Raw genomic sequence first — 14,249 nt, forward strand, 5'->3', positions numbered from 1 at the left:
AAGTGCTTGATCCTTGCGCCGTGGTGCGGCGCGATGGAGTGCGAGGACCAGGTAAAGAAGGACAGCGCGGAGGAGTCGAAGGCTGCGCAGGCGCAGGAGACGCGCGAGGACGCGCGTGCGCCGAGCATGGGTGCGAAGACGCTGTGCATCCCGTTTGAGCAGCCGGAGGACCCCGCAGAGGGTCACGGGTGCATCTGCAAGGGCTGCACGAAGCCGGCGACGACGTGGGTGCTGTTTGGCCGCAGCTACTGAGCGACAGCGTTGGCGTGCGCGCATGTTGTATGAGTGGCAATGATGGAAGGCAAGGAAGCCTGGTGAGTGATAGCTAATAGCAACGGCGATGCCGTTGGCGACGGTGGTGGGCTGTAGAGACGCTGTAAGCTGCGCCGGTGCGGGGAGTCGGAGGAGGCGGGTGGGCCAAGATCTCATTCAGCTGTGGGCACTCCTTCGCTTCCTGGTCGAGTCAGTGAGGCGTCCTTTTCGCGCTGCGTTGTGCCTCGGTGAGCCTTTTCGTTGGACGGCCGCCGCTACCGTACCCATGGCGATTTTTCGGGGATAATGTGGGCTGCGCTTCACCTTTGCCGGTGTTGCTCATATACGCCGGCCCGCATACGTTCTTGAGGAAGCGGAGCCCCGCCCTAGTGAGGGCTGCTCAGGCACGAGGGGGCCTCGGTAGGCAAGGAAAGACAAAATGGCGCACCAACCGGATCCGCGCGCATACTACGTGCTCCTGGTCTTTGTCTCTCTCTCTCTCTCTGTGCCACGTGCCCCGTCGCAGTAGTCGATGGAATGTGTGTGTGTGTGTGTGTGTGTGTGTGTGGACACCACCGCTCTCTTCCGACGCCAGTTAGATTGTCTTATCCCCCCTCCCCCAACACACCCTCCCTCTCTCCGTGTGTCTCTGCGAGTGTGTCTGTCGGTCCTTCCAACAGTCTTGTCGTTCGCCTGGTGACACTCGTCACCTTACGTCTGTTGGCTCCCCTGCACACTGCGCACCTACGCCCTCATCTGTTCAAGGAAGTAGGGGAAGGAGGGGGTTGTGCGTGCTTGCATGTGCGTGTGTGTGTGCGTAACGTGTGCCCTCTCTTGGCAGAGAGCGAGGCGCCTTTTCTGAGTGGCAGCGTCGCGGTAATGCTCGCTTGACTATTCTTTCCGCGCGTGCGTCTTTTACTCATCATGCCCTCCGTGCATGTGTCCGTGCCCTCCTTATAGTTTCCTTCCCTTTCTCCCACTTTTCTCACTTCTTTGTTCTCATTCTACAAAAGGAAGCACACGTGCTGCGGCTTGTGTGCGGCTGCTGCTGGAGTGATCTTGTGCGCGGACGCACCTTTCTGTTGGCTTTCGCACGACCGTCACGACTCTTCCTGTGACTTGGATGCGGTCTCCTCTACGGCGACGGCACTGCTGTAATAATACCCTCCCGCCTCTCATGGAGACTGGTGGCGAGAGGAGGAGAGCATCCACTCACACCCACTCACACACACATAAACGAGGCGATGAGGCGTAGCGCGCGGCTGCAGGCATCGCTGCTGCTGCAGCACATCCACCGCTCCTTGCCGGCGCTGCAGAAGCTCTACGCCTGCGCCACCCCGCAGCATTTAGCGGGTGGGGCCGCAGCGGCACAGCTGTGCGATGATGCTGACGGCCACCGCGTCCGGGCTGCCTCTTCCCCGTCGTTTCCCCCAGATCCACAAACCGCAGAGGAGGGCGATCGCGTTCTTCGATTCTTCTGCAAGGAGCTTGACATGGGCGAAGCACCACTGCGACAGTGGCGCCGCAAGCTGCGCCAAAGCTCGACGCAGCGCTGGGGTGCGCCGGAGGCACCGCCCTCACTGCCGCTCCCACCCACGTCGCCTTTGCCTTCATCACAGACCCCACCCGGCATTCGCGCCGCTGCTGTGAGCGGCAGCACCGTCCCCTGGACGCGCGTTCGCTGTGCCCACGCTACTGCAGCGTTAGCGCCATCGGCGAGCCCTGCGCCTTCGTCGGCTGCCGATACCGCAGGCTCTGCATCCTCGTCGTCCTTCTTGTGGCTGCGGCCGCGATTGCAGGATGTTGCCGTCGTTCGGTCCGCCATGCAGAACCTCCAGTTCATTGTTTCACCTCTCCTGCTCCTTTCCTCTCCTCCGCTGGTGGCTGCATTGCCGCCGCGCGCAGGCAGCACTGGCGCCAGCGCCGCTGTCCATCATGACACAGCGCGGCCCACATCGTACGAGGAGTGCAGTCGCTGGTATGCGACCCGGCCCATCCCGGCTGGCATGTTTCTCATGAGCCTTCCGACAGAGGCGGTGCTCTTCGCCAACCCGCCGCCGGCTACGGATCCGGTGCTTACGTTCTACATGCAAGTGGAGGAGCTTGTGGGGCAGCTGGTGAGCGCCGTCGCGGACGTCACCGCGCCGCATCACGGCTACGCATCCTACCTGTGCGACAGCGTTGTGCCGAGTCGAAATCTGCCGTTCCTCACCACAGCGGACGTGCGGCAGCTCTTCAGGACGACGACCGATGGATCGGCGGCGCAGTTACCCCAGGCTCCTGTTCACGCCGCTGATGTGGGCGCTGACGCCAGCGGAGCCGCTGAAAGCCCGGCGCTTTCACTCGTGTCCTTCTTCCACGAAGACATGGCTGGCGAGCCGCTCAGTGATTACCTGCGCACGCGCCTCTCACGCCCCGAGTATGCGTGGTGGGTCAGCCTCGTCCTCTCCCACCGCGCCGGCACCACGAGTCTGCTGCCCATGATTGACAAGCTGAACCACAGCCCTTTCCCGAACTGCTACTACACCATGGCCACGGAGGACACCATGTGCGGCATCGACGTCCTTGACAACCTCCTTGCTGGCGTACCAGGAGAGCTGCTCTACCAGCCATACGTGCACGTCTTTGCGTTGCGCGATATCCCGGCCGGCGCAGAGTTAACCTTGTGCTACGCCTCGGCGTCCGATGGGGCGTACAAGCCTGCCGGTCGGCATCAGCCCGCACCTTCATCGTCCCTGCCTGCGAGGAAGAGGGGCGGCGCGCGTCGGCACGCCAGCGCTACACCTACAGCCGCAGAAGATGTGGAGGAGGTGATGCGTGCTCTATTCCCTCACTCCGACGTGGCCGCACTAATGGAAAGCGGTGGTGGCATCAGCAGCGGCGGCGCCGACATCGACCCTGTCTTCGCTTCTCAACTTCGGCGGCTGCAACACCCCGGGAGACAGGAGGTCGACACACCTGAGGGCAAGGCAAGCTGGCTGCTCCAGTGGGGCTTTGTGCCGCCGTGCGATGCCCTCTACAGCGCGCAGGACTTGCGCGAAATGGCGGCGCTGATCGCGGAGCGGCGCGTGGACATGCGATCGTCGTTGTTTCCGAGAGTCGAGTGAGTCAGGGACGGTCGCCGCCATCAAAGGGTGGTGGTGATGGTGGCTCTTCTGCCGTGGGTGTTTGCGCACTTTCGGGCACCTCCCGTGCTCCCTCCCTTCCCCCCTCCCCCAGCACACACAGCCAGTGGTGCTCATGTCTGTGCTTGCCCATGTGCACGGTATCGCAGGAGGCCCCGAGGGGCTTTAGCGTCTTCTTTGTTTTGGTATGCGCGTCTCGGTGGGGAAGTTGGGGGAGAGGGGGGCCATCATGGGCAGAGCATGTGCTCCTCCCTCCCCCATTTCGCCTCTCGGCATCTTCACACTACACACAAGCACCGCCTAACACCCAAGCAAGCAATTTATGAGCTCTCCTCAACGCGGAGGACGGAAAGCAAAGTCTTATAGGGAGGGGCACTTTAGCGCCCGTATCTGCTTTCGGCATCAACCCTTCTACCGCTGCTGCTCCCCGCCCGCACCACACCAACACGTACGTGCACACGCTGCCATCTGGGCGGCTAGCAGGTGCACACTGTTCAGCAACACCATCCGATCCCTTCCCTTCCCCTCATCACACCACAAAAGCAGCTACATCGGCGAGAGTGTCTCTCTCTGTGTTTGCGTGCCTGCGCGTATGGCCCGTATATGTACATCTTCGCCTCCCCTTCTCATCTCTCTTTCTACCTCTCTGCATGAAATCACGACCCGCCCCCTACTCCCCCCCAGCTCACACGGCACTCAAGCACGCCTCACCGCACACATATCTTCATGAGCGCTTGCACTGCCTATCCTTGTGCACGGTCGTCATGTGCGTCTTGTGTGCCATAGACGCCTTCCTATCGCGCGCACGTGTGCGCTCGAGTCGGCGGACTGGGAAGGTAAAGCACCGCGAGCATCGACTGTTGCTGTAGTGGCGCCGCCCTCATCCTTACGTTCTGTGTTTCTGCTGTACGATTCGTTTTCGCCTCTCCCTTCCTGTGAAAATTCTTTTCGTTGTTTCGTGTCGCACTGCATGCGAACGCCGGCGCTACGGAGCGAGTGGTGAGCGTCTGTGTGCGTCTCGGGCGTGGACTCGTTTGCGCTTGCATTGCTTGCCTGCGCACTCCATAATAATGGCACGAGTAATAAGGAGCACGCTGCCCAAGGTGCGCAGTTAAAGCGACATGACAGACAGCTGTAATGAAGGTGCGCGTGCATAACACTACTAAACACATGCAGACACTTTCGTACACGTAGACACGTGCCACGCGAACCGCCCTTATCCCTACAAACATCGCCGCCCTTTCTTCTCTCTCTCGCATCGTCTTCCTGAACACCTCTCTCTGCCCCTTTTATGCGCCTTCTGCTGCCCACTGCGATCATCATCCGTCAGCCCGCCGCATTCTGTGTGCGCGCGCGTGTGTGCCACTCCGATAGTGTAAACGAAGAAAAAGGAGAGTCTCGCGCACAAGAGAGCGAAGGGACAAGGGAGGAGAGGAGTGTGGCACGACTGGGTGGTCGGTTCCAGTCCCCCCTCCCCCCACCTGCTTAACATGTGCGGCCAACCCACACAGCGTGTGACACGTGCACCTAAGCACACCCACACACACATGTACCTCCTCGTTGATCCATCTTTCAATCGCTCACTGCCGCTACTCGCATCCTGCTCCAATCTCCCTGCTTCATCCCTATCTCACTCTCCATTTCTCTCTTTGCCCCTCCCTCTGTGCCTCCATCACCATCCCTAATCTCGTCACTGCTGTGCTGCGCACACCCACACACGCTTTTCGATACAGTCTCCTGAGCACGCTAGTTGCACCTACAGAAACACATAACTTTTCTCTTTTTTTCTTTGGGTCGTGATCGCCATGCCACTCGAGCATATCAACCTAACCCGCGACCGCCTCAACTCCGCTGCTGCTGCTGCCTCGTCAGGGCGCGGCGGCGGCAGCGGTGAGGCGGCCGCACGGCAGGGTGGCGAGAAGTTTACCGCGACCCCGGAGGAGATGCGTGTAATCCAGGAGAAGATGAAGGATCCCGTCTTTGCGGAGCTCATGCATGAATACATGAAGTCATTGGAGGACCCCGAAACGCGACGCGAGGAGGAGGCGTACCTAGAGCAGGCCGAACGGGAGGCGCGAGAGGGTGGCGACTTCAGCTTCGAGTTTGTTTTTCCGCGTGCCGCGTTTGTATTGGAGCTGCTGGAGCCGTCGAACACGGCTGTGTCGGCGGCGGAGCTTAAGGGGCTGGGCCTTGACGCGTCCGCCGCAACACGGACCGCGTTGAAAAGCAGCGGTGTCCGCTGTTTTTTGAACATCTGCTCAAGCGAAAAGGTAAAGACTTTCACCGAGCACACCACAGGAGATGCCAGGGGGAGCAACTGGGAGGTGCCAGTGTCCGTGTCGCAGCGGCGCGTGGAGGCGTATCAGCCAGTGAAGTCCAGCCCAACCGCATCGATCCCGGCCGAGTACGCAGCGGCGTGCAGCATTGCTTCTGCGTCATCGTCCTCTCCATCGGTGTGCGTCGTGCGCGATGTCGTGTTCCACCCCTCAACGCTCGCCCTGGCAGAGCGTAGCACGCGCTTCATGTGCTTCTTGACGGAGATCGCTGTCGAGCACATCAACAGCGGCTATGGGGAGTCGAACGGCTTCCAGTTCCGCCGCCTGCCTAGCAGCATCGTCTCCATTGGCACCCCGCTGAATCAAACAATTCGATCCTCGTCGCGGGCGGGCGGGTCGCCGTTCGACGTGGACCCGCGTGCTCCGGTGCTTACAAGGCCAACGAAGAGCTGGCCGATCGTCAAGGACAGCGACTGCAGCCGAAGCGCTGCGTCACCACCCCCTAGCACCACTTCTGCCAAGGTGCCGACGTCGTCGGGCACTCAAGGCGCGAAGGCGCCGCAATGCGTCGTGAGCGAGGCCGCTGCTGTCTCTGCACCCTCGCCGAGAACTTCGACGCTGCCGCCGTACACAGTAACGCACCGCGGCTCCGTCGATCTCACAGATGCATGGCAGTGGAGGGTTTCGGATAAGCGCGTCGGGGTGCCCGAGGAGCTGATCGTGAAGATGACGTTTGCCGGGGTGCGACGAGCTGCAATGCTGGATATCGCTATCACTCCAGACGGCCAGGCAGTGCGCATCGACCCCACTGAGGGCCAGAGCCGCTATGAGGGGCTGCTTGTGCTGCCCTTCACGGTGGAGGAGGCGCCCCTGAAAGCCCAGTTCGACTGCTCGCGCGGCGTGCTTACGTTGACGCTGAAGGTGGTGCCGCCCCCGCTCCCAGATGGCGCGCCGAGCGCGGAGCAGCTGCGCAAGACACTCCAGGGCGAGGCGGGTGACGCGGTGGACGAGGGTATCGGTGAGGGCTCACAGCACGCAACCGAAAGTCAACCGACTCAGCCGCAGTCGCCTCCTGCCGCGCCAAATCCTCTGGCTACTGCGGCGGAGGCGGAGGCGGAGGCGCTGGCCGAAGAGGCAGCTGTATCACCCGCATCAGTCACGCGTGCTGAGTCGCCAACGAAGGCTCCCGCGGAGCCGCCGGTGCCGACCCCTGCAGCACTGACCTCGAGCGGCCCTGAATTGGCGCACATCGGCGACCAGTATCGTGTGGCCGAGATGATGGCGCAAGTGCGGGCCGCGCGAGAGGCGCGGGGGGTAGCGACTGCTGCCGTGACAGCCACAGATGACGCCGATATCGCAAAGGCTGATACCTCCGCACCCGCCCCTGCGTCTGCGCCTACAGATAGTGGCAGCGAGAATTCTGCCCAGAAAATGCAGCACGCGCCTGTCGGTGCTGCGGGGGGCAGCGCCACGTTAGAGATCGCTGCTGCGCAAGAGACGTCACAGGAAGCGATTCCGTTTATTTGCAAAGGACCTGCGAAGACGGCGGCCCTGCCGGCCGCCGCCGACGTCGGCGACGACATGGAGACTCTGCGCGCACGTCAGCAGGCCTGGGTGGCCATGATAGAGGCGGAGATGCAAGTGGCGAAGGCGCGCGAGGAGGCTGAGGCTGCCCAAGCGGCGCAGGAGACAGCGGCGCAGGCAGCGAAAGCCCGTCGTAAGATTGCAGCGGAAAAGGAGCTGGAGCGACTGGCCCACGTTGCCAAGGCGAAGCGGGACTCGCTACCTTTGTCGAACAAGTACATCTTTTCTATCGACTAAGGGACATCTGCATGTGATGGTGGTGAGACGGCGAAACGAGGAGAGCGCTTGCGCGTTCGGCCCTCCCTTCCCACCCTTCCTCTTGCGTCTGTCTCCACCCTTCTGTCAGCCGCCTGCGCCTTCTATTCTTATCGGGTGTCTGTGCCAATGCTTCGGTGTGCTGCATGATGTATATTTGCCTCCCCGTGTGTCGGAAGCCCTGGACCGGGGGAGGGGAGGAAGGAGGGTCGTCGAGGGGCGAAGGCGTACACATTTCGTTACGTTCCTCGTCACGATCTCTGCACCTCTTCCCCCCCCCCCCTGCACACACACTCTTTCGTCTGCACACGACATCCTCCGCACAGGGTGAGAGGAGGGATGGGATGGGAGGCGGCGGTACCTCCGTTGTCGTTCGGCGAAGGTACCGCCGCAATTCCCCCCCCCCCCTACTCGCGGCCCTTGCTCACACAACGGATACCGAACACGGAACACAGATGGAACACACACACAGAAAAGAACGCTGCCGCGAACCGGCCACGTCCACCGCCCCCCACTCCTCTCCACCTCGCTGGCTCGATGTGCGGATGCGTTTCGTTTGTTTGTTGTTGTGACCGCGCCGATACGGCGGGCGCTCATGTGATCCCCTGCCCCCTTTTCGACTTGTCAGCCGGGTCTGCGCCAAGGAGTCGAGTAAGTAATGGGAGGGTTAAACTCCATCTCACACATCGGCGCACAAAAACACAGTGAGGCACACAGAGATGGCAGCCCCTCCCCGCAGAAGGCGTGTGCCGTGCTCTGCAGCTTCGTCTCTACATCGCTTCCTTATGCGCCCACACTTCAACTGCTTGATTCTCCTACTCTATCTCGATGGTGCTTCAGCGCATGCCATCGTCACGTGAGGTGGGTGCAGCACACACCTATATATATATATACATACACGCCCATATACATACAGAAGCAAGCACGAAGCGGCGAGCAACACGCGCCTGCTCCCACCTCTTCCACCACGACACGCATAAGCAGCGATTTTGGTATACGCTTCGTTTCTTTGCTGCTCTCTGTGGCGCTCCAGTGCGCATCTGCAAGGGAGACGAAGGAGCGCGCTTCAACGCGGAGATAGCGACACAAAAAGGTGTGGTGAGAGATCGACGTCGCTCACTGCGCCGTTGCAGCGTGGCTGCGACCGCTGGAGGTTTCTGTGCATAGAAGAGACGAGGTGGTGGCACTCGAAAAGATACAGGAGAACATCTCGAAGGCAGAGCGCAATAACCGCTGCAGCAACACCGTTGCATTGACGCTCGCGTCTTACAGAGGCCCAGAGAAGAGAAGGGCGAGGATACTCGGTATTTTTCCTGTCCGCCTCTGAATCTGCAGTCGCCCTCCTCCCCATTTCTCCCGTCCTCTTCCTCGCTCTCCCTCTCCGTCACCGTCTCCCACGCCGCTCACTGTATCATTACGCTGCATAGATAACACCACGGCAGAGACTTGTGGGCTTCTCTTTCTTTTCTTTTGGGTGCTTCTACTCTGCTGACGCGCCATCTGCTTGGCCACAGCACCGTGCTCTTCTTCCTTCTTTCGCCCCCTCCCCCCTCCCCCCACTCCCTACTCCCCACTCCCCACTCCCACCCCTGTCCTCCTTCGCCACCTTTTTTTTTTTGCTTGTCGTAACTAGCTCACCGCTTCCACTCGCCTCGTCCGTGCGTGAGTGTGTGCGTGTGGAGGTCGTCATCGTCCGCGAGAGCCGCGTTCTTTTTGTGTTCCGTTGTCGTGTGCTTTCCTATGGTTGATTGGTTTAGTTGGTTGCCCGCCTAGTACGCCATCTCACTGCTGCTGCTGCTCGCTTCGTCTTATTTTGTGTTGATATAGTTTTCGATTCCCTGCGTGCAAGCCTCAGCACACACACACACACACACACACACACACACACACTCACACGCAGAGCGCACAGAAAAAAGAGCATACACACGCATCCGTCGCACATAGGTGAGCAGCCCCCCTAGCTCTTTCCTGCTCTGCTCTTATTTATATGTTTGCCTCCTGGTCAGCAGCATATCAAAGGTCAGTGAACACGACGCGGAGGCGACTTTGTGCGAGCGCTCGCTCGCCCTCTCGTGCGCGTGTCCGAAGAGAAGGAATCGAACCCACCGACCACGCAAGAGACGACTCGCTTAGACTAGAATGCCTGCTACAAGCCCATCCTCTGCTGCTGCCACGCCGGCAAGCGGCGGCAGGACCAGTGCGGCGGACCGACCGCAGCGAGAGCCGCAACACGGTCTCGGTGCCGGCTCCGCCATGACTATCGCCAGAGGTGACGACAGCGGCAGCGGTGACAGACTATTAACGGATGCTAGGCACGACGTGCAATACTTCGATGTGTTTCATCCAATCCTTCTGAGTCACGTGCGCCGTGCCAACAGTGACGGTGTGTTGGCGCTTCTGTCGCTGCCAAGTATTGCGGAGAGCGACGTTTTCTGGCGCACGTGCACGTATCGTGAGGGGCTGGTGGCTGCCGTGCTGATCCACGTCATGGAGCACACGGGGCAGCTGACTGTCCCGGCAAGCCCACCCACGTTGTCGACGCCCGCATATGAAGCTGCTAGCCCTCCTGGCATACTTGTGAATTCTCAAGAGCGAGCTGACGACTCTCCAGCTTGCTCACCGGAGCCGACCCCGCAAACGAGGAGGCAGCCGTCGCTGCCATCACCCTCACCTCACTCCTCTCCAGCGCCATCAGTCCCGTCTGACGCCATCATTGTGGCCGACGATGGGCTCTCGCCGGCGTCTCACTCGCCTCGCATTACTCCCCTCACCGTGGATGACCTTCACGTGCTGCTGCATCTCTGCTCACGCGAAGGAGCCGAGGCTGAGGCATCATGCGGAGGGCGCCAGAGTGTCTCTTCACCGCAGGGGCGCAAGGGCGCAGACAGCGCAGAGAGGCCCTGCGTTCTCGATCGACGCCACCCGCCCGCGCTTGCCTCGCTCCTGCAGGCAGGCAAGGCGCTACGGCAGCAGCGCAGCAGCAGCAGCAGCAACACATCGACAACAGGCGCAGGCACTTCCAGCCGGCGTCGACGAGCTGGGGCCCTGCAGAAAGCGGCGGCAGATACGGATCTGGAGCTGTACATACAAAGCGTTATGCGTCGATTGGAGGCCATGAAAGGTGCGCAGACGCAGTTGGGGGCGCACAACCTTGACGCCCCTGCGGTGACAACGCGCAAACGACCTCGATCGAGCAACGCACCGACAACCTCGTCGGCCAGTGCCAGCAGTGGGGGCAATAGGACTGGCATTCCAACTTCGTCCGGCCCTGATTCTTTTTGCGGCATGCGTGGAGAGGTGATGGCGACCGCTCCCACGGATGCGGTGGACCTCGCGGCTCTTGCGGCGGTGCTGCAGGAGCACTGCCATGACATGGTTTACGTGAACCCACTCAGTGAACGCCTCGCTGCGCCAGCTGCAGTGGAGGAGAGCACAGACAGCACCACCACAACGGCCACCACCATTATGGGCATATCTAGTAGCAACAGCAATGGCAGTCTGACGAACGCCGCACATGCAGCTGGCACCACCACCGCGCACGCCACTGCTGGGGTGGCGGTAGAGAGGACATCCATGGCTGACCTGGTGGATGCTGCTCCGGAGGCAGTTTCCGAAAGCGCAGAGGGCGCCGACGCGGATGCTGCCGAGGACATCGACGCGCAGGATTTGTCTGGCGGGCTCGACGCCGTGGCACTGCTGCGCCGCATTCCTGCCATCAGCGCAACGCGCTGGGCGCTGCCGAGCGGTGCGCGTAGCGCCAGCAACAGCGGTGCTGATGAAACTGGCGCTGCAGCACAGCGCCTTCTTTCGGCCACGGCGACCACGGCAATGGCGCGGACGGGCGGCGCGTCTGTTTCTGCCTCCTCACTGTCGCTGTCGAGGCCACTGACGTGCTCCTCGATTCCTACGACGGCGGCGGTGCCGCCAGCGCGCGACAATGAAGAGGAGGAGCGCGTCTCTGCAGCCATTCGCGCATTTGACGCCTTCACCACTGCGCTCGAGCAATCGGCCGCCACCACAGCCGGTGTGTCCGCGGGCCCGCCGCAGTCCTCCCTGGCGCTATCTGCGCCGTCGTCGTCGTCCACTGGGAACCTCAGCAGCCGCCGCGCTGCCGCGCGTCACGCGGCGTCCGGTGCCCTTCACCCGCGGCCCCCGGTGCCACCGCCGTCTTCGACCTCTAAAGTTCGGCGCCGACACAAGTTCAGCCCTCAAGAAGACGCCGCCATTCTTCACGGAGTCGCGCGCTTTGGGCAGGTGAGCGGCTCCTTCCAGTACATCTTGCACGCCTACCGAAGCGTGTGGCGGGCCGGCAGAACAGCGCTGCACCTGTACGACCACTGGCGTGGTGCATTGCGTCGGCGCGCTGTTGCGGCTGCCAGTGACGAGGCGACAAGCCACGCAGACAGAAACGCTTTCAACGAAGCGCTTGATGACAGGGATGATGCAGAGCGCGCGTCCCCCATCTACCCTGCAACGCCGGACTGCAGGCAGGACCTGAGCTCGGACATCGAAGACTTCTCTGATGATTCGTGAAGCTCAGTGCAGCGTCGCTGACGGCGCATGGAGGAAGTAGGTGAGTAGGTGAAAGGCACAGCAGAGAGTCGTGCCCCTGTGTATGGACCAGCGACACTCGCACGGATGATGCGCAGGCGCTGTCTCTCTGTCGCCACCGCGTTCGGTTGCGCGCTCGTGTGTGGCGGTCAGCGCGAGATTTGCAGGCCTCTGTGTTTTCTTTTGTTGTTTTTGTTCCTCTTCCTTCGCGTTCATTGCATCGTTGTTGTTCTTTGGCGTCTCCCTCTCGTCGCTCGTCAACCGGCTGTGCAGATGCGAGCAGCGTGCCTGCTTCGTGCAAGCGCCGTTACCCACAGAAGGAAGGTAAAAGCCCCACAGGTCCCTTTCGGACAATCTCAGGAAGCAAAGTAGCGCCTCACCATCATCTCTGCAGACATGCACGCGCCCGCACGTCTGTGTGCGTTTGCATGTGTGCCGCTCAGCGCGTGATGCTGCACCAGTCTCCTTCAACTCCCTTTGTTACTGCTGCTGCTGCTACTGCCCTGCGTACATGTTTGCGCACCTGTGTTGCCACCTTTGGGTTTGAGAGTTTCCACCCTCATTCTGAAGGCTTTTACACCCTTCTCTCACGCCTCGCTTGACTGCCTGCTCCTCTCTTCATTACCCCCGCCACATCGCGGTGCACGGCTTTCCTGTACATACACACGCACGGGGGGTGCATGCATTCACCGCATACCTCAACACAAACTTGCTCCACACCTTCTTCCACTTCTCTGTGCGGCATCATAACCCACGTAGCGTCCTCCTGAGTTGTCCAGCCACCATTTCTCACCATCGGCACCGCTGCTGTTTTCTCAGGTCGTTCCGCCTGCTCTCCGTTTCGTTTCCTTGATGCGCTATTACACTGGCAAGCACCATTCAACGCAAGCAACGCATCGAATCGCTCAGGCTCCCGTCAGTTCATAGACAAGCCTTCCTCCTTTCGGTTCTGTCTCTCTCGGACTCGCCGCACTCAAGCCCTATACACATAGCAGCACGCACACTATTCCGCGTAGCCACGGTGTAGTCGTCGACCCCCCCCCCCTCCCCCCTCCCCCTAAGTCTTGCACACACGTCCATCGAATCACGCATCTGAAAAGGTACGCAAACCCCCCAGACGGCGCCGAGTTGGCGTTGCGCGCTTATTTCCGCGAGAGTACACGCACCACCAGCCGACACTCTGCGCACCATTCTTTCCCCTTTCAATTTTTTTGTTCTCCCACACGCACGGCTCTCCTTTTCTGTACATCTACGCGACTCTTTTTGCCCTCGTTTCCTTCCCTTTCATTTCTTCCTCCCCCCACTCCCCCTTTACTGTCCTTTACACGCGCTTCTTCTGCCTGCGAAAAAAAAAACGAAACGTGCGCGGCATTGAAACAACTCTGTATATACACACAGACATACACAACCAAACAAGCAAAAAACGATCACGCGTGCGTGACTTAACACGGATACACAGCGATGGCCGCCTCTACCAAGAACGCCTCTCTCACGGAGTCCAAGGCGCCGGCTCCGCCCCTCCCGCTCTGGCAGACGTTCTGCGTGTCAGGCTTCGCCGGCATGTTTGGGTGGTGCTTCACGCACCCCTTCGAGATGTGGAAAAACACGGTGATGATGGCGGCGCCCGGGACAAGCCAGCTGGATTCCTTAAAGGCGACGGCGCGGAAGGGCTTCTACACGGGTCTGTCTAGTGGCCTGATGCGCCAGTTGATCTACACAACCGCCCGTCTGGGCTGCTACCCGAGTTTTCGCGATGGCATTCTGGAGGGTGAGGTTGCGCTGGGACTGAAGAAGTCCGCGGACCCTGCTGGCGCGACGCCGTTTGACCGCGCTCTCGCCGGCGCGTCTGCTGGCGTCTTTGCCTCCTTCCTGTCCTCTCCGGTGGAGGTGTGCCTGGTTCTGCAGACGACGAGCAAAGGCAAGGAGAGGCTGTCCATGCTGCAGGCCTGCAACGGGGTTCTGAAGAGTCGCGGCGTGACTGGGCTGTGGAGCGGCTTTGGCGCTCTGGCGTCGCGTGCGGCGCTGGTGGGCGTGTCGCAGGTGGCGGTGCACGACCAGGTTCTGACGATGTTGCGCAAGCGCAACGTGAAGCGCGCGGACCCGCTCGGCGACAACGTCGTCGTCAACATCGCGAGTGTGATCACGGCCTTGTTCTTCAGCGCTGTGACGATGCCAGTGGAGGTGGCGCGTGTGCGGATGTCGGCGG

At 61.0% G+C, this 14,249-nt stretch overlaps 4 protein-coding genes across 4 annotated transcripts; all 4 read left to right on the forward strand.

Annotated features, from left to right (window-relative positions):
• Positions 1 to 1,496: 1,496 nt before the first annotated feature.
• Positions 1,497 to 3,359, forward strand: LDBPK_181240 (hypothetical protein, conserved; the record flags this gene model as incomplete). Its single annotated transcript, XM_003860089.1, has 1 exon — positions 1,497 to 3,359. One exon carries the CDS (start codon positions 1,497 to 1,499, stop codon positions 3,357 to 3,359), a length of 1,863 nt encoding a protein of 620 aa, XP_003860137.1.
• A 1,823-nt stretch (positions 3,360 to 5,182) lies between these two features.
• Positions 5,183 to 7,474, forward strand: LDBPK_181250 (hypothetical protein, conserved; the record flags this gene model as incomplete). The annotated part of the gene is made up of 1 exon (XM_003860090.1): positions 5,183 to 7,474. The coding sequence occupies one exon, from the start codon at positions 5,183 to 5,185 to the stop codon at positions 7,472 to 7,474; it is 2,292 nt and encodes a 763-aa protein (XP_003860138.1).
• Positions 7,475 to 9,631: 2,157 nt separating this feature from the next.
• On the forward strand, positions 9,632 to 12,025 carry LDBPK_181260 (hypothetical protein, conserved; the record flags this gene model as incomplete). The annotated part of the gene is made up of 1 exon (XM_003860091.1): positions 9,632 to 12,025. One exon carries the CDS (start codon positions 9,632 to 9,634, stop codon positions 12,023 to 12,025), a length of 2,394 nt encoding a protein of 797 aa, XP_003860139.1.
• A 1,479-nt stretch (positions 12,026 to 13,504) lies between these two features.
• LDBPK_181270 (hypothetical protein, conserved) lies at positions 13,505 to 14,248 on the forward strand (the record flags this gene model as incomplete). The annotated part of the gene is made up of 1 exon (XM_003860092.1): positions 13,505 to 14,248. A coding segment is annotated over one exon (744 nt), but the record flags the coding sequence as incomplete, so codon positions are not given.
• Between the last annotated feature and the right edge of the window lies 1 nt (position 14,249).

This window comes from Leishmania donovani, chromosome 18 (assembly GCF_000227135.1).
Source record: "Leishmania donovani BPK282A1 complete genome, chromosome 18".
In the NCBI taxonomy this organism is placed as follows: Eukaryota; Euglenozoa; class Kinetoplastea; order Trypanosomatida; family Trypanosomatidae; genus Leishmania; species Leishmania donovani.